Source organism: Gopherus flavomarginatus, chromosome 1, assembly GCF_025201925.1.
Source record: "Gopherus flavomarginatus isolate rGopFla2 chromosome 1, rGopFla2.mat.asm, whole genome shotgun sequence".
In the NCBI taxonomy this organism is placed as follows: domain Eukaryota; kingdom Metazoa; phylum Chordata; order Testudines; family Testudinidae; genus Gopherus; species Gopherus flavomarginatus.
Window position 1 is genome coordinate 313,480,029 of NC_066617.1, and position 19,552 is coordinate 313,499,580.

The following is a 19,552-nucleotide window of genomic DNA, read 5'->3' on the forward strand; positions in this document are numbered from 1 at the left end:
AGGAACTGAATTTTTTTTCTAGGACTTGTGCACTTATCTACATGATACAAGCCAGCAGTCAGTAAGTTGGACTTTTATATATATAAAATTTAGGAGGCGATCCAAAACATATGTTAGTATTTTACTTTTCTAACTACTTGTTTCTAAAGTGTATACACCCCTCCCCCCCATCTATTGATGGCACCAACATGTCATATGACTAGTTTAGATTTAGCAGGCACTTGGGGAGTTTCAGTGGGAAATGAAGAAAGTTGCAGAAGTGATATACTTGGTCAGTGTATTGATGGTGCCACTTGCACCATGAATATCTCCACCTGCTGGTTTATGAATCAGTGTGGAAGAAACTAACAGTGGCAGGATGAGCTTCATAAACATAGTATTAGATGAGAGGAAATATTGGGTGCTCTCAAAATTAGATTGAGTTAAGTAGGACTGGAGAATAGGACCTTTTTTGTCAAAGACATGAGCAAGAGAAAACTACTTACAATAATTTGAGTAAATTATCAATGTTCTCTTCCTTCACCCAGACATTAATGCTTAGAATTTCTTGAATGGAATAAGAACAATTAGCCTTTCCATTTCAAAATTTGTTTGTAGTTTTAATTCCATTCAGAATGTATTGTGATAACTAATAAACCTTAAAGTGTGTGGGGAAACTTTCTGCGTTGCCCTAAATTAATGAGTCCACAGACTCAAGTGATTCTCCAGAGACTATATTCAGAATTATTGTAGAACTGTTGCTGTGAAATTTTTACTACTTTGTTGTCTGTGTATAGGACTTCTGCTGAATTGAGTTTGCCATTAGTTCTGAAAACTTCCTGGATCACTTTTTTGTTGGCGAAAGGTAAATTATGTTTATAGTAGAATTATTTCCATTTCTTTTAATGGAGTGAATTTATAAACTTTTTGTTTCATATCTCCAATACAAGAAGCAAGACCTTGTTTAACTGTTCTCTCAGCTGGTATTATGGACTGGGAAGTTTGAATATGGTATGTGATATCTTTCCTGCCACTTAAGAGGCTGTTGCTGTTCTGGCCACTTGGATTTAAGGGTGGAATGTGTGGGGTTTTTGTTTTTTAAATAATGCCCCTATTTCATGGAAGTAGCTGCCTGAAAGTGACCAGTATTTTTTTTATTTTATATTTTTAATGGACCTGGAGAAGTTTGTAAGATTGTTTCTTCACTGTGGTAAGACTCACTCTGTGAAGGGCTTGGGCCTTAGTTAAGGATAGGAGGCCAACACCATATTGTTATAGCAGTATAATCAGCATCTAAAGCCTCTTCTACACTAAGGAATTTATTTAAAAAATCCTCATTGGTTCAGAATTAGTTCATTTGCACCAGTGGGAGCCCTAGTGTATACAAAGCTCCTGTGTTTACAACTGTCAATAAAACCTGCTTAGGAGCAGCTGAAACAATGGAGTTTTTGTTTCCTCCTAAAATTCTTGAGTATAGTCATAAAGTAAGGCTAGGGGAGGTTTTATGCTTGCCTTTTTGAGAGTCACGAGGAAGGGGTAAAATTCTACCAGGTATAGGAAGGTCAATAAAAAAGTTCTGTAAGAGGCTGGAAGTAGATGAACTCAGTCAAACTGAGGCTGGAAACGAGCCTAGGTGATAACCTAGTCCTAGTGGTAAGGATAACCGTTAAACTGTATGCACCATCTACTGTTAATTTTCAAGTGCTGATAATTCTTCTACTTCTATGACTTGTCAGTATATCATCTATCACAAAGACTGTTTGGACAGCCTGACTAACCTGAGCTTGGAATATAACAATTGTTGTGCTTTTTAACTGACTGTATAAATGAAGAGAAATTGTGTATTTTTTGTAAAACCAAGTTTTAGTAGTAATTGGAGAACAGAAAAGGGGGAAAAATTACATAAATAGAAAATAGTGATGCATGAAGGCAAAGTAGTTGTTTACGGTGTCGTTCTTGAGTAAAAAGTGTGTTGCGGGGGGGAAGTCATGTGCTGGAAAATAAGAACTTCATTCAGAGTTTAAGGAAAAAAATATGAATTAGTGATGTATGTTCTTTCCAGAGTGATAAATCCTTACAAATCATGCATGGCTAAATACATCAAACTTCAGACATGGTCACATCCTAGGTTATGTTTTCTAGAATCCATTAACTGTGGTTTTGAGGTGAAACATCCAAATATTCTTTCTGTCAGGAATAATTTTATTTTAAACTCCAAGTATTGACTCAGTCCTTCTTTTTTTTACATTTTCAGGAAAAGTATTGCAGATGGAAGATGACCTGGTGATCTCTTTCCAGTTACTGTTATGTGTCCTTGATTATTTTATCAAACTATCACCACCTTCAATGCTCAAAGAGCCATACAGTAAGGATTTTAATTTTGTGTTCAGAAGCTTTTAAGTTCATAAAGAAGTCAACTTCAGTCTCCTTAGGGCCTTCAACAGTGTCCACACTGAATGCAATAAATTCTCTGTTCTATCTTAACGTACTTCACAATTGTGTTTAGATTTTGGGTTATTGAATGAAACAGAACATGGCAATATATTTAATGTATTAAAAGTCTTTCATTATTACTATCCCTGCCCTCCTTTTACTGCCTCCCCACCCACACAGGAATATTGTAATGGCTTGGTAGTATATCAGCAATACTGCTACCGAATATACAAAGGACTTGAGAAAATGGATTGGAAAGCATTATTTAAATTTTGATTGGGATATTACATAAGTGAAAGAAAGGTGGACAGTGACATGAATTTACAGAGCTTTCTTGATGTATAGTAATGTGATGGCATCACCTCACCGCAGAATTTTCAACTACGGTCCAGTCTAAGAGCATAGGGGACAGAATATGCAGCCATGAAGAGGAGAAGGAAAGAGAGGTGGCTAGATGGAGTAAACGGTGGTTGGAATCGTAACTCAGAATGACAAGGTGTATACAGAATGTTGCTATATAGGTACCATTGTTGTTCTTCGAGTGATGGTCCCAATTGTAGTCCACTGAGGATTTACACATGTGCACCATGCATCTGTAGCTGGAGAATTTGAAAGTAGTAGTGTCCATTGGTCCGTGCATGTGCCCTTGGCTTTACCTCATGGTTTCGTCTGAGGTGATGGTGGGATGGACCAGCCGCATCTCCAATTCCTTTTCACCACATTGCATTCAGGTGCAGTCTTTCCCCAGCCTTACCCGAGAAGGCTGGGCTGTCCACTTCTGGAAGCACCTCATGGAAGTTGCCATGAGACCTCATTCTGACCTAGGCTGGGCAGCTCCCCGGTTCATTGGCCTGAGAGGGAGCTAGGAGTGTGTGTCCAGCTACAGAATCTGAGTCTGGCCCCCACAGACCACCCCTGTGGACCCTGTGCTGGGGCCTAGTCGGGAGGTAGGGAAGCATGCACATAAGGATGGCAGTAAGTTTTCCCCCAAACCTAAGAGGGGACAACTCCTTCCATGAATTCCAGTCACGGGGAGGGAGCGTGCTCTAAAACACAAGAAGAGACAGCACAAGCTGATGGATCTGCCAGTATCAGATACCAAACAGCATATCCTGTCAGTATCAGCGCCCCGTAGATTGCGAGAACTGTCGGCTCTGGGGAAACCCTCGGCTCTGGGGAAAACCACCGTTCTGGTTCCTGCTGAAGAAAGAGTACCCTTAATACCAGGGAGGTCAGGAAAAGTACCAGCACCCCCAGGAAGTATTTGTTCTAGGAAAGCTGAGGTCTCCACGCCGTCTGGAGCCTTCTACATTTAGGGAGACTATATCTCCCACTCATGACATGCCACAGCTGAGGCACCCCATGCTCCGATGGCCTATATGCTTCTACCAGCTCCAGTGGTACTGCTGATGGAACAGATGTCCAAGTCTTCATCTTCGGAAGAGTAAGATGGGGGCAGGGACTGTCCATCCATTACCAGCACTATGAATATCCGAAGAGCCTTCGATTTTGTGGCAATATCCCACTAGAGAACTTTGCTGCAAAATTGCCGCAGCAAGACGGGACCCTCTTCTAGGCAATAGAGGAAGGGAAACTGGTAGCAAGGACATCCCTTCAATCAGCTGTGGATGTGGTAGATACTTCATCGCACTCTGTGGCTTCAGGCATAGTCATGTGGAGGGAATTGTGGCTCCGTTCCTCTGGTTTCCTCAGGGAATTGCAAAATACCACTGAAAACCTGCCTTTCAATGAATCCCATCTTTTTAACCAGAAAATGGATGATTGCACGCCCTCAAAGATTAGAAGGCTACACTTCGTACCTTGGGTATTTCTACACCTGCTCCCAAGCATAAATTCTACTGTCCACCGCCCACACAATGTTACAGGACCTCCAGTTTTTCAATCAGAGGCTGTATGAATCACCACGGAAGTGTCAAAAGACTCAGATATTGTTCTCCAGGACCACCTTCCTACTAGATGCAATTCCTACGGAAAAGATCTTTCTGAGGAACTCTAGAGCAGGGGTTCTCAAACTTTTGCTTTCTTGTCCCCTCCAGCCCCATCTGCCTAACATGCTCTAAAAAATCCATGGCCTACTTGTGCTACAACAGCTGTTTTTCTGCATATAAAAGCCAGGTCCAGCGTTAAGGGGTAGCAAGCAGAGCAATTGCCAGGGGCCCCATGCCACAGGGAGCCCTGCAAAGTTAATTTGCTCAGGCTTCGGCTTCAGCCCCGGGTGGCAGGGCTTGGAGCCCTGGGCTTCAGCTCCAGGCGGTGCAGCTTAGGCTTTCTGCCCTGGACCCCAGCAAGTCTAATGGCGGCCCTGTATGGCTGACCCCCTGAAACCTGTTCATGGCCCCCTCAGTGGGCCCCAGACCTCTGGTTGAGAACCACTACTTTAGAGAGCCTCACTTACTGCCATATAACCATCCCACTCCTTTCAGGGGTCATCTAGCACTCTTTCTATCAGCTTGGAGTGCAATAACAATGGACAAATGGGTGCAAAATGTCATACACATGGCTCAACAATCTAGTTCATCATGCTATCTCATCCATAGCTTCTCCCCCATCCCTCCTCAGAGATCACTCTCAGGACAACATCCTCACCCTACAGCTGAATTCCTTACTACAAAGAGGAGCTACATACTGGGTTTCTCTGGAATACCAAGGGATGGGGTTCGTATTCAACTTCCTAATATCCAAAAAGAAAGGTGGATGGAGACCTGTTCTGTACCTGTACCTTTTCAGTCACTTCATCCTCATGTCCAAGTTTTGTATGATCAAGCTAGCAGCGATCATCCCATCATTAGAAAAAGGCATATAGTTAACAGCTCTCAGTATGCAAGATGCCCACTTTCACATAGACTTTCATGCAGCCCACAGACAGTACCTGAAGTTCAGCTCGCACCATTTTCAGTACAGAGTCCTTGCATGAGGCCTCACCACTGCTCTCAGGGTCTTCACCAAGGTTTTCTCAGTCATGGTGGCATACCTCAGGCATTATGGGGTCCTTGTGTTCCCTTATCTTGACAATTGGCTCCTGGCAGCACGATCCAGATGCTAAGCCCAAGTTTCATCCTCCATGTAGCTCAGCGTCCTTTCCTCCCTTGGAGTGAGCATCAGTGTTGAAAAATCAACCTGGGACCAAACAACCCCTAGACCAGTGGTCCTCAATCTTTTCCATCTGGTAGGCACCAGACGATGAGCCATGGAGGACTGTGGCAGCAGATGAGCATCTGCTGAAATGCCGCTGACAAGCGGCAACGTCAATAGGCGTCAATGCTTCCGACAAGCAGCGTCATCCAGAGGTATCGATGGCGTTTTGGCAGCGATACCTCTAGAAGACACTGCTTCTTGGTGGCATTTTGGCAGATGCTTGTTCACCAGCCAGTACATGGGTGCATTTAGATGCCCTGCAGGTGCCATGGTGCCTACGGGCACTGTTTTGGGGACCCCTGCCCTAGACTTTATGGGGCCTTTGTTAACTCAGTCACAGCATGAGTCTGCCTACCAGTGGACAGGTTCCAGACTCTGCACGAACTCACAGCCCATGTTGTCAACTATTCTGTCCCAGCCAGGACCTACCTATCCCTCCTTGGCCACATGGCTTTGTGCACATACATCACTGCCCTCACTTGCCTCTACCTTCACTGCTTTCAGATGTCGCTCCAGAAGATTTACTCATCCATGCATCATACCATCGACCTCATGTCCTATCCTGGGTACTCTCTTCCCTCCACTGGTGGACAGAACCATGATAGGTTTGCATAGGGGTTCCCTTTCTCCCCTGTTCCCTGGACAAGATGATCATTACCATCTCATCCCTTGTAGGTTGAGGAGCGCATATGGGCAGTGACATGATACAGGGAGCATGGACTCCATGGGAATCCAGGATGCACATCAACGTTCTGGAGCTCAAGGCTATAAGCAAGGCATGCCAAGTATTTCTCCCGTTCATCTGTTCCCATTTTGTTCTTATGTTGGACAACACTGCCAGTGTTTACTATGGCAACTGTGAACAGACACAGTCACCTCTGGAATTGGTGCATCACCCACTAGATTCTCTTATCTGCAGTCTATCTCCTGGGGACACAGTGTGATTGCAGACTTGCTCAGCAGACATTTTGTGATCGACCATGAGTGGGAACTCCATGACACGGTGGTATATGACATCTTTGACCAATGGGAGACTCTGACCAGAGACCTTTTTGCCTCCCCCCATCGTCAACAAATGTAAGCACATGCTATTGCGGGGACGGAGGATATCTTGATCTCCCTTTTCAGGGTGATGCTCTCATACTCCCCTGGTCAGACCAGATCAACTATGCCTTACCTCTTCCGCTCCTACCATAAGTACACCACAAGATCAGATGAGACAGAGTGACAGTCATCCTGATCGCCCCTTGATGGCCCAGACAATTCTGGCTTCCCAACCTCCTCTGCATGACTGCCCATCCCCCAGTTTCCATTCCTATTTTCCTAATCTACTGACGCAGCACAAGATCAGACATCCCAGTTCACAAGTGCTTCTCAGAGCATTGTATTTGTATGAACAGCTTCTCTAGAACTGGCATGTTCATCAGAGGTGCAAAACATCCTCTCTAGCAGCAAGAAAGAGTCCACTAGACATTGTTACCAGGCCAAGTGGAAACACTTTGCCTTCTGGGCCCAACAAAAGGGGCTTTCCCCATAAGTGATGGGAATTTCCCTTCTTCTGGACTACCTCCTGTCCTTGAGGATCTTGAGAGAGTTGAGAGTGAGACCCAAGATCCACTAAGCAGCAGATAGCACTGTCCACCCCCTGTGGAAGAAAATTCCATCTTTCCACTTCCGTTGACTGCTAGGTTTTGGAAAGGCCTCATGAGAATCTCCCCACTTGTCACTCTCCAGTGGGACCTCAGCCTAATGTAATCACCCTTCGAACTGCTGACATTGTGCTCTGTGTCCCTCCTTTTCATGAAAGTCATTTTCATTTTTGGAAACCCTGCCTGCCCTTTGGCAAGAAGGGTTGGTGAATTTGAGATCATGATGGCGGACCTTCCTTTCACGACTTTCCGTAAAGATTGTCTTCCTGCACCTGCATCCCAAATTTTGGCTTAAGGTTATCTCCTAGTTTTGTGTTTAATCAATCCATTTGCTTGCTTTCTTTCTTTCTGAAGCCTCACTCCTCGGAAAAGGAATGGCAACTCCACTCCCTCGATGTCCATTGGTCCTTGGTCTTGTCTTCTGCAGGTGGAAAGCCAAGCCGGAAATCCCCCCACCCCCAACTGTCATAATAGCTGAAAGAGTTAAAGGGCAGGCAATCTCCACGCAGAGAATCTCCAAGTGGATTTCGGGGTTCATTACACTCTCTGTTATCAGACCTGCTTTGGATGCAGGCCCATTTCACACGAGCCCAGGCTTTGACTCTAGCCTCCTTCCATGATGTGCCACTCTGGGACATATATAGAGCAGCCACTTGGAGTTCAGTCCACACCTTTTGCTATGCATTGCGCCTTGGTGCAGGACTCAGTGATGGACAAGAACGGCCATACCAGGTCAGACCAAAGGTCCATCTAGCCCAGTATCTATCTACCGACAGTGGCCAATGCCAGGTGCCCCCGAGGGAGTGAACCTAACAGGCAATGATCAAGTGATCACTCTCCTGCCATCCATCTCCATCCTCTGATGAACAGAGGCTAGGGGCACTATTCCTTACCCATCCTGGCTAATAGCCACGTATGGACTTAGCCACCATGAATTTATCCAGTTTCCTTTTAAACGCTGTTATAGTCCCTGCCTTCACAATCTCCTCAGGTAAAGGGTTCCACAGGTTGACTGTGCGCTGTGTGAAGAAGAACTTCCTTTTATTTGTTTTAAACCTGCTGCCTATTAATTTCATTTGATGACCCCTAGTTCTTGTATTATGGGAATAAGTAAATAACTTTTTTCCTTATCCACTTTCTCCACATCACTCATGATTTTATATATCTCTATCATACCCCCCCTTAGTCTCCTCTTTTCCAAGCTGAAGAGTCCTAGCCTCTTTAATCTTTCCTCATATGGGACCCTCTCCAAACCACTAATCATTTTAGTTTAGTCCTTTTCTGAACCTTTTCTAGTGCCAGTATATCTTTTTTGAGGTGAGGAGACCACATCTGTACACAGTATTCGAGATGTGGGCGTTCCATGGATTTATATAAGGGCAATAATATATTCTCAGTCTTATTCTCTGTCCCCTTTTTAATGATGCCTCCTTTGATGTGGCTGTCCTCTGTTCAACCATTCCATCTTCATCCTCGCAACCTCCTCTGACTTAGGTAGTGCTTGTTAATCACACTCAGTGAAATACAATAAGTAACATCACATGAAGAAGAACAGGATGTTATTTACCTGTAATTGGAGGTTCTTTGAGATGTGTGTTCCCTATCAGTATTCTACTCCCCTCCCCTCCTCCTCTGGTATGGATCTGTTGGATATGTGGTGGAGAAGTAACTGGAGATGCAGTCAGTCCTCCCCACCTTTTATTACCTCTGACAAAACCATGAGGCGAGCCAAGTGTGCATGTGTGGACCAACGGACACTACTGCTTTCAAATTCTTTGGCTCTGGACATGTGTGCATGCATAAACTCTCAGTGGAATACAGATAGAGACCGCACATCTCGAAGACCTTCCAGTTACAAGTAAGTAACCTCCTCTTTCCTTGCTTTGACTTTTAGCTGACTTACTCTTACATAAGTAAATGTTCATTTCTGTTTGAAAATCATAAACTTCTCTAAACAGTAACTTTTAGTATGTACTCCTTGTACATTTAAAACTTGGGATATGTTGCTAAGAACACTAAAAGTGGTGTCACAAATAAGTCTTGTGTAACTTTGGATAGTACTTCATTTTTATGTTGGGTATCTTCCACCAGGGGAATATATTTTAATGATATATTGAACAAAGAAAAAAGCTGGAGTTAATTGGGTTTTTCCTTTAACAGGATTGGGGAAGGATATCATCAGTAATGTCCTTGGCTTTTTTTTTTCTTCTTGATCCATAACTCATATGGATAACCTGAATTTATCTGATTATTCATTGATGAATAGCTTCAAATGGATAGATTATTGGTGGTCTTGTTGTTGATCCTACTCCATTTGAACTTTAATTGTCAAAAATACTATTTCTCTCCCTTTTTATTCTAAAATGAGGACAATTTTAACTTCCATGTAAATAACTACTGGAGAAAGAATAGCCTTGGGGTTAAGATATGGCTCCCCAAAACTGATAGGAGTTTAATTTAATCTTTTGTAAAGTGTACTGCTGTAGGATAGACACTATACATAGTACTGCCAAGCTCAAACATTCAGAAATCCTGAGTCTGGCCCCAAAAGTCGAGATTGAAAAAACAAACAAACAGTGCCACCTTTGAATCTTAAGAGTTCACATTTTCTGTTTTTTGTAATGCAACTATGAGAACTAGAAACTTGTTTTAATATGAAAGGTGAGATTCTGATATCACCTGACTCCAGAAGCTGGACCTTTAAGAAAAATAGTGAGTTGACAATATGCAAGGTATTACATTAATATTCCAGATGAGTGCCAGCCACAGTTTGCACAGGCACAGCTTAAGCTCTCTCACAAATCTGGCAGAGCTTCTCAATTCTGATCAGTAACACACTGTAGTATTCAAGTCCTGATGACAGTGGAAAGACTTTAAATTGTGCTAAATTATTATGTGAATAAAACAAAAGAGGACTAAGATGAGACTTCCAAAGTAGAACAGCTGGGCAAAAACTTTGAACAGTTACCAATCACCAAACTGACAATTACCAATCTACCAATTTGAAAATGTAAAATTTTATATTTTATTTTTTAATTTATAGTATAATACTTTATATATTGCATTATATCAATATATAAACTATAAAAGAGAATTCAGTAAAGATTAAATTAAACTACTTTGACCTTTATTAGAAAAAACATGGTTTTGACCTATATGAAACAAAAATCTAATTTTCCTCTGTGGAAAATTTCATGTCAGGTTTTTTGTTCCAAATTGTGTAAAATAAATAAAATTAAATAAATTTTAAATTGTCCTTTGAATGGAAATTCCAGGTTCTTCTTTGAGCATCTTCTGCATATTCCCACTCTTAGGGTGCGCCGAAGGCTTCAGTATGTCGTCTACAATTGGAGGTTAAACTGGGTCCTATGATTGTCAAAGGCCATGTCCACACTACAGAATAAAATCGAAATTATTAAAATCGATTTTATAAAACAGGTTTTATAAAATCGATTTTACGTGTCCACACTAGGCCCACGTCCAGACTAACCCGCGGCATCGGCGGGTTAAAATCGATTGCTCGGGGATCGATATATTGCGTCTAGTCTGGACGCGGTGTATCGATCCCCGAGCGCGCTTACATCGATTCCGGAACTCCATCAATCCGAACGGAGTTCCGGAATCGACACGGAGAGCCGCGGACATCGATGCCGCACCGTCCAGACTGGTGAGTACCTCGATTTTAGAAATTCGACTTCAGCTATGTTATTCCCGTAGCTGAAGTTGCGTATCTAAAATCGATTTTAATACCTAGTCTGGACGTGGCCTGAGGCACATTACTTCGGTGGTGTGTGTCCATGGTCCCAGGCTACCATCGATTTCCGGAGCGTTGCACTGTGGGTACCTATCCCATAGTTCCTGCAGTCTTCCCTGACCCTTGGAATTATGGGTTACTACCCCAATGCCTGATGGGGCAAAAATCACTGTCGTGGGTGGTTCTGGGTACAGCCTCACCCCCTCCCTTCCTGAAAGCAGCAGACAGCCATTTCGCGCCTTTTTTACTGGGTGAACTGAGAGCAAACGCCATAGCACAGCAAGCATGGACCCTGCTCTGATCAGTAGCGCGATCGTGGACGTTGTAAACAGCTCACACATTCTCGTGCTGTCTATGGTGAACCATGAACTGCAAACGCAGGAGAGGAGGAGGCAGCTACGGCAGCGCGGCGACGAGAGTGATGAGGACCTGGAGACTGATTTCTCCCTAACCGCAGGCCCCCGCGCTTCGGAGCTCCTGATGGTAATGGGGGAGGTTCTACCCATTGCTCGCCGATTTTGGGCCCGGGAAACAAGCACAGACTGGTGGGACCGCATAGTTTTGCAGGTGTGGGACGATTCGCAGTGGCTGCGGAACTTTCGCATGTGTAAGAGCACTTTGAACTTTGTGACTTGCTTTCCCCTGTCCTGAAACGCCATAATACCAAGATGAGAGCAGCACTCACAGTGGAGAAGCGAGTGGCAATAGCCCTCTGGAAGCTTGCAATGCCAGACAGCTACTGGTCAGTCGGGAATCAATTTGGAGTGGGAAAATCTACTGTGGGGGCTGCTGTGTTGCAAGTAGCCAAAGCAATCATTAAGCTGCTGCTACGAAAGGTTGTGACTCTGGGAAACGTGCAGGTCATAGTGGATGGCTTTGCTGCAATGGGATTCCCTAACTGTGGGGGGGCCATAGATGGAACCCATATCCCTATCTTGGCACCAGAGCACCCAGTACATAAACCGCAAGGGGTACTTTTCAATGGTGCTGCAGGCACTGGTGGATCACAAGGGACGTTTCACCAACATCCACGTGGGATGGCCAGGAAAGGTTCATGACGCTCGTGTCTTCAGAAGCACTACTCTGTTTAAACGGCTGCAGCAAGGGACTTACTTCCCAGACCAGAAAATAACAGTTGGGGATGTTGAAATGCCTGTAGTTATCCTGGGGGACCTAGCTTACCCCTTGATGCCATGGCTCATGAAGCCATACACAGGCAGCCTGGACAGTGGTCAGGAGCTGTTTAACTACAGGCTGAGCAAGTGCAGAATGGTGGTAGAATGTGCATTTGGCCATCTAAAAGGGCGCTGGAGAACTTTACTTACTCGCTCAGACCTCAGCCAAACCAATGTCCCCTTTGTTATTGCTGCTTGCTGTGTGCTCCACAATCTCTGTGAGAGTAAGGGGGAGACCTTTATGGCGGGGTGGGAGGCTGAGGCAAATCACCTGGCCACTGATTACGCGCAGCCAGACACCAGGGCGATTAGAAGATCACACCAGGAAGCGGTGCGCATCAGAGAAGCCTTGAAAACGAGTTTCATCATGGGCCAGGGTACGGTGTGACTGCTGTGTTTGTTTCCCCTTCATGAACCTCCCCCCTGTATTGACTCCTTCTGCAAGCAACCTACCCCCGCCCCCTTCCATTACAGCTTGCTTATGGAAATAAAGTTACTATCGTTTAAAAACCATGTATTCTTTATTAAAAGTCATTCCCTGTAAGCAACCCACCCTCCCACTTGCTTTAAAAAGCATGTACTTATAAAAAGAGTAAAGAGAAATAACAAGGTACCCCGGGAGTGGTTTGGGAGGAGGATAGGAGGGAAGAAAAAGGCCATTAAGGAATCCTTGAAAACGAGTTTCATCATGGGCCAGGGTACGGTGTGACTGCTGTGTTTGTTTCCCCTTCATGAACCTCCCCCCTGTATTGACTCCTGCTGCAAGCAACCTACCCTCCCCCCTTCCATTACAGCTTGCTTATGGGAATAGTCATTCCCTCTAACCAACCCACCCTCCTACTTGCTTTGAAAAGCATGTAATTATAAGAAGAGTAAGAGAAATAAAAAGGTACCCCGGGAGTGGTTTGGGAGGAGGATAGGAGGGAAGAAAAAGGCCATTAAGGACATTTCAATGTAATGACAGCCTTTTGGTTGGACTGTCCACGGGGGTGGAGTGGGTGGGTGCAGAAAGGCTTCCCCCACGCGTTCTTACACGTCTGGGTGTGGAAGATATGGAACATGGTGAGTACTGAGGGAGGTTAAACATGGGCTGGAGTGGCACTCTGTGACCCCGCAGCTCTTCCACCAGACTTCGGAGGATGTCAGTTTGATCGCTCAGCAGCTGCAGCATTGCATCCCGCCACCGCTGATCTTCCTGCCTACACCTCCAATCTTCCTGCCACCACATCTCATCTCGAGCGTCCCTCCTGTCCTCACGTTCACTGGCATCTTTCCTGTAGTTTGCTACCACGTCCTTCCACTCCCCCAGATGAGCTCTTTCATTGTGGGTTACTGCCATGATTTCTGTGAACATTTCATCCCGTGTCCTCGTCTTCCTCCTCCTTATCTGAGCTAGCCTTCGGGCTGGAGTAGGGAGGCTTGAAAAATTTGCAGCTGCATGTGTGGGGGAAAAGAGTGATAGAAGGATCATAAGAGAGACATTTCACAGAACAATGGTTATACTCTTTCACAGTGAACTACACTATTCACCGTACGTAGCACATGTCACTTCACTACAAGGTCGCCTTTGGATTCTTTTAGTATTTAGTGCCTGCGGCTGTGGTGTAACAGATCAACACAGACGCAGGTCCGGGGATTACAATTCAGCTCGCAGGCGGTCATGGTAGGGCCTACATCTAAAATGGCAGATCACCCTCTCCCTTCTCCCTGCACCACCCCCCCGTGTGGCTATTAGCAGGTAAGATTCGTGCTGGCCAGCCAACTGCTAAAAAGCACATCTTTTGCTTTTTTTCTTATGCCTTCAGAAGGAGCAGCAGAGGAAATACTGTGAATTGTGTTCCTCCCCACTCCGCATGTCTGCTATAATGGCAGATCAATGAAACCCTATCCCCTCCCCCGCCCCCCCCCCCCCCTTTGTGGCTATTAGCAGGGAAAATTCCTGCTGGCCAAATGCTAAAAAGCTCAGCGCCATTAAAGACACCTCCCCATAGGAATGGGCAGCTTTTTCCCTTCCCCCCACATGGCTAACTGCAAGGGAAGGATTTCTTTTAAGCCGCAGGAAAGCATCACCGTAGGAATGGTCATCTCTGTCCCCTTAATAAAATACATTAATTTTTACCAGGTGACCATGAACGATATCACTCTCCTGAGGATTACAGATAGAGAAAAAGAAATTATGCTTCTTGAATGCCAGCAATCCCCGGGACCATACGCAGCTAGGCTTTGTCATGCAATGATACCCGATTACGTGCTCCAGGCATGGCATGGTAAAGTTTCGTACCATGGTGGACGGAATAAGGCTGCCCTGCCCAGAAACCTTCTGAAAAGGCTTTTGGGGTACCTCCAGGAGTGCTTCATAGAGATGTCCCTGGAGGATTTCCGCTCCATCCCCAGACATGTTAACAGACTTTTCCAGTAACTTTAATGTCAGCTAATGCATGCAAACCCTCATGGCAAATCAATCATTAAAAAACGCTTGCTTTTAAACTATGTTTTATATTTACAAAGGTACACTCACCAGAGGTCGCTTCCATGGCTTCAGTGTCTGGGCTAGTGGCTTGGGAGGGCTGGGAGTTTAATTCTGTCTGGGTCACGAAAAGCTCCTGGCTGTTGGGGAGAATGGAGTGCTGTGTGCTTTCAGCAAGGTCGTCGTCCTCTTCCTCCTCGTAATCTTCCCCCTCTGCTGAATCCTCAGCCATGGGTGAGATTATTACCTCCACCTCGGAATCCACAGACAAGGGGGGGCTTGTCATGGCGCAGCCCCCTAAAATTGTATGCAGCTCAGCGTAGAAGCGGCATGTTTTTGGCCCAGATCCGGATCTGCCATTTGCTGCTTTGGTTTTCTGGTAGGCTTGTCTGAGCTCCTGCACTTTAACTCTGCACTGCACTGAGTCCCTGGTATGGCCTCTCTGCCTCATGGCATTAGAAATTTTTTCAAAAGTTTTTTCATTTCGTCTTCTGGAACGCAGTTCTGATAGCACAGAATCTTCTCCCCATACAGCGATCAGATCCAATAACTCCTGTGTGGTCCACGCTGGAGCTCTTTTCCTATTCTCAGGAGACTGCATTGTTATCTGTGCTGCTGAGAGCTCCACGCTGGCCAAACAGGAAATGCAATTCAAAAGTTTGCGGGGCTTTTCCTGTATACCTGGCCAGTGCAGTAGAGTTCATTTACCTGTCCAGAGCGGCCACTGGTGCACTGTGGGATACCTCCTGGAGGCCAATAACTTCGATTTCCGTCCACACTAACCCTAAATCGATTTAGTAATATCGATTTTAGGGTTACTCCTCTCGTTGGGCAGGAGTACAGAAATCGATTTTAAGAGCCCTTAAAATCGATTTAAAGTGCCTTGTAGTGTGGACAGGTACAGCGTTAAATCGATTTAACGCTGTAGTGTGGACCAGGCCAAAGAGAGCCTTCTCCCAGCAAAGTTGTTATGCATGAGGTAATGCCAGATTCCTGCTCTATCCTTCAGGAGAATATGATACCAGCTTGGAGAACTTGGCAGGACTGGTCTGTGCCTCTTTGGATGTTTTCTTCTCCTTCCCCTTACCAATCTAGAATGTTGAATTCTCTGGTGCCAGAGCATCTTCCAACACAATCTGTGGATATGAGTTACAGAATGCCTCCTCTCCCCACCCGCATTAGAACAGGACATATTCTTAGAAGAGGATGGCTTTCATCAATATGTCACAGAGATACAGAGTGGCTCATCTTCTGATGACATCAGGGTAGCAACAGCATCTTCTCCCTCTGAGGATTCAGTTCAGTTTCATGAATCGGTTGATAGGATGGCATCAGCTTAAAAATTGTCATCAGTAGGTTTAGAGAAGAACTCACATCCATTTTTTTCATATTCTGGGGTCTACTGCCAATGCTAAATTCTCCTTGCCTGTATTAGAATGGCTGTGGCAACTGCAAAATCCGTTGTTCCAAATCATCTTTGTGTCATCCAGTCTCTAAAAAGGCAGACAAATTATGTCTGATACCACAGGATGGATTTTACTGTTTTCATGTGTACCCTCAGCCAAACTCATTATAGCAGCAACACAGCAAAATTCTGGACCAGCTTTTCAACTTTCCACCCACATGGATAAAGAAGGGGAAAAATGGATTCTCTGGCAGAAAATAAGTTTTCTTCCTTCTTCTTTAAACACGTGCATAGCTAGCTACTAAGCAGTTATGGATAGATATCAGTTTGCTATGGGAGACAATGTCTGTCTTTACTAAACATTTTATCAGAAGAGCAAAAGAAATTAATATCAGACCTTGATAAAGAGGGCCAAAACGTGGCCAAGCACGCTCTTAAGGCATCATCAGATGTTCCTGCTACTGCCTCAAGATCATGGGCATCTGCAATAGCTCTGCAGAGACATATTTGGTTATGTTTACCTTCTCTCCCATTGAATACCGGATTTAAAATAGAAGACGTACACTTTGAAGGGGATGATTTACTTAATGCAAAAATGGAGCAGACACTGGGAAAACTGAAAGATGTGATCCACAGCAAGATCTTTGAGGCAGAATTCCTATAGGAGGAGGATGTAAACACCTGTGTTCAGGAATCAGAGGCAATATCCCATCTTCATCTTTCTCTTATTATAATCAGAGAAGATAACCTTACATCACATGAAGGCAGACCATTTTAAATATAAAAATTTTTGTAAGAACTTGTATAAAAATGCAAGAAGTCAAAATACTGATATCTGGGAAGTTGAGTGCCTGGTATAAAATTAAGATATTGATATAATAGGCATCACAGAAACCTGGTGCTATGTTGATAATCCATGAGACATAGTAATACCAGGGTACAGAATATGTAGGAATGACAGAGTAGGTCTCACTGGTCAGGGAGTGGCACTATATGTGAAAGAGAGCCTAGTCGAATATAAATAAAATCTTAAATGAATCAAACAGTATTATAGAATCTCCATGGGTAGAAATTCCATGTTTCATTAATAAGAGTATAGCAGTAGGATTATGCTACCGACCACCTGACCAGGATGGTGATAGCAATTGTGAAATTCTCAGGGCAAAGTGAAATGTTCCCAGTCAACATGAGGATAGTTTAAATAACATAAGAACGACCATACTGGGTCAGACCAAAGGTCCATTTAGCCTAGTATCCTGTCTTCCATCAGTGGCCAATGCCAGGTGCCCCAGAGGGAATGAACAGAACTGTGATGGTACTACTAATCAGGAATTCTATTGCCTGATACACTCTGGTCCCCCCAAAACCTTCCCTGGGGACCCCCAAGACCCAGACCCCGTGGATCTCAACACAAGGAAAGTAAACTCTTTCCTTCACCAGTGCCTTTCCTAGGCTTCCCTCCCTGGGTTACCCTGGAAGATTACTGTGATTCAAACCCCTTGAATCTTAAAACAGGGAGGGATGTTCCTTCCCCCCTCCCCTTCTCCGTCACCCAGAGGCAATACAGATTCAAGCTCCGTGAACCTAAAACAAAGGGATTCCACCCCTCTCCCCTCCCTTCTCTTTCTTCCCTGTTAAGTACAGACTCAATTCCCTTGAGCCTCAACAGGAAAAAAAAATCATACAGGTCTTAAAAACAAAACTTTTAATAAAAAGAAAAGAGAATTAAAAAAATCACTGTAAATTCAAGATGGAATATTACAGGGTCTTTCAGCTTAAACTGGAGAAAAAAGCCTCTCCAACAGAAATACAATTTAAAATACTTTCAGCCAAATACACGTTAAAACTCTACCAGCCAGATACACATTTGCAAATAAAGGAAAAAACAATCAAAAGACTAAAGCCGCCTTCCTTACTAAATACTTACTATTCTGAATATATAAGAGACTGTAGCAGGGAGATTGGCAAGAAACCTGGTTGCATGTCTAGTCTGTTCCAGGACTCAGAGAGAACAACACCAAACCCAAAAACACAAACAAAGGTTTCCCTCCACCAAGGTTTGAAAGTATCTTGTCTCCTTATTGGTCCTCTGGTCAGGTGTTGCAGGTCACTGTTTGTTAACCCTTTACAGGTGAAAGAGACATTAACCCTTAGCTATCTGTTTATGACAAGAACAGGTAATCATCAAGTGATCCATCCCCTGTGCCCATTCCCAGCTTCTGGCAAACAGAGGCTAGGGACACCATCCCTGCCCATCCTGGCTAATGGCCATTGATGGACCTATCCTCCATGAATTTATCTAGTTTTTTTGAACCCTATTAGTGTCTTGGCCTTCACAATGTCCTCTGGCAAGGAGTTCCACAGTTTGACTGTGCATTGTGTGAAGAAATACTTCCTTTTGTTTGTTTTAAATTTGTTTGGTGACCCCTATTTCTTGTTTTATGAGAAGGAGTAAATAACACTTTTCCCACACCGGTCATGATTTTATAGACCTCAGTTATATCCCCCTTAGTCATCTGTTTTCCAAGCTGAAAAGTCCCAATCGTATTAATCTCTCCTCATACGGATGCTGTTCCATACCTCTAATTTTGTTTCCCTTTTCTAAATCTTTTCCAATTCCAATATCTTTTTTGAGATGGGTTGACCATATCTGCCTGCAGTATTCAAGTTGTGGGTGTACCATGGATTTATAGAGAGACAATCTGATATTTTCTGTCTTCTTATCTATTCCTTTCTTAATGATTCCCAATATTCTCTTAGCTTTTTTTGACTGCCGCTGCACATTGAGTGGATGTTTTCAGAGACTATCCACAATGACTCCCAAGATCTTTCTTGAATGGTAACAGCCAATTTAGACCCCATCATTTTGTATGCATAGTTGGGATTATGTTTTCCAATGTGCATTAGTTGGCATTTATCAACACTGAATTTCATCTCCCATTTTATTACCCAGTCACCCAGTTTTGTGAGATTCTTTTGTAGCTCTTCTCAGTCTGCTTTGGACTTAACCATCTTGATTAGTTTTGTATCATCTGCAAATTTTGCCACCTCACTGTTTTCTCCTTTTTCCAGATGATTTACGAATATACTGAATAGGACTGGTCCCAGAACAGACCCCTGGGGAACACCACTATTTACCTCTCCCCCTTCTGACCATTTATTCCTATCCTTGGTTTTGTATATTCTAACCGTAATCTCAAATTTTTATTGTGTTTTCTGTGTTTGTAGCCAGGATTGGATGCCGAGATGAAATTTTTAGACACCACTAATGACTCCTTCATGGATCAGATAGCCCTGGAACCCTCAAGGGGAGAGGCAATTCTTGACTTAGTCCTTAGTGGCACACAGAATCTGGTCCAAGAGGTGAATATAGCTGAACCTCTTGGTAATAGTGATCATAATGTTAAATACTAAAGAAACCCAGTACAGTAGTATTTAACTTAAAAAAGGTGAATTACACAAAAATGAGGAGGCTAGTTAAATGGAAATTAAAAGGAACAGCGAAATGCCTACAGACTACATGGAAACTATTTA

General features: G+C 44.0%; 1 protein-coding gene across 3 annotated transcripts in view; it reads left to right on the forward strand.

Moving 5' to 3' along the window:
* Positions 1–19,552, forward strand: part of RB1 (RB transcriptional corepressor 1) — a 192,254-nt gene that overhangs the window by 28,529 nt on the left and 144,173 nt on the right. For all 3 annotated transcript variants that reach the window (XM_050948086.1, XM_050948066.1, XM_050948075.1), the window contains exons 5-7: positions 23–61; positions 777–844; positions 2,234–2,344. In XM_050948086.1, the coding sequence (XP_050804043.1) occupies positions 23–61; positions 777–844; positions 2,234–2,344 (218 nt within the window). The remainder of the gene's footprint in view (positions 1–22; positions 62–776; positions 845–2,233; positions 2,345–19,552) is intronic.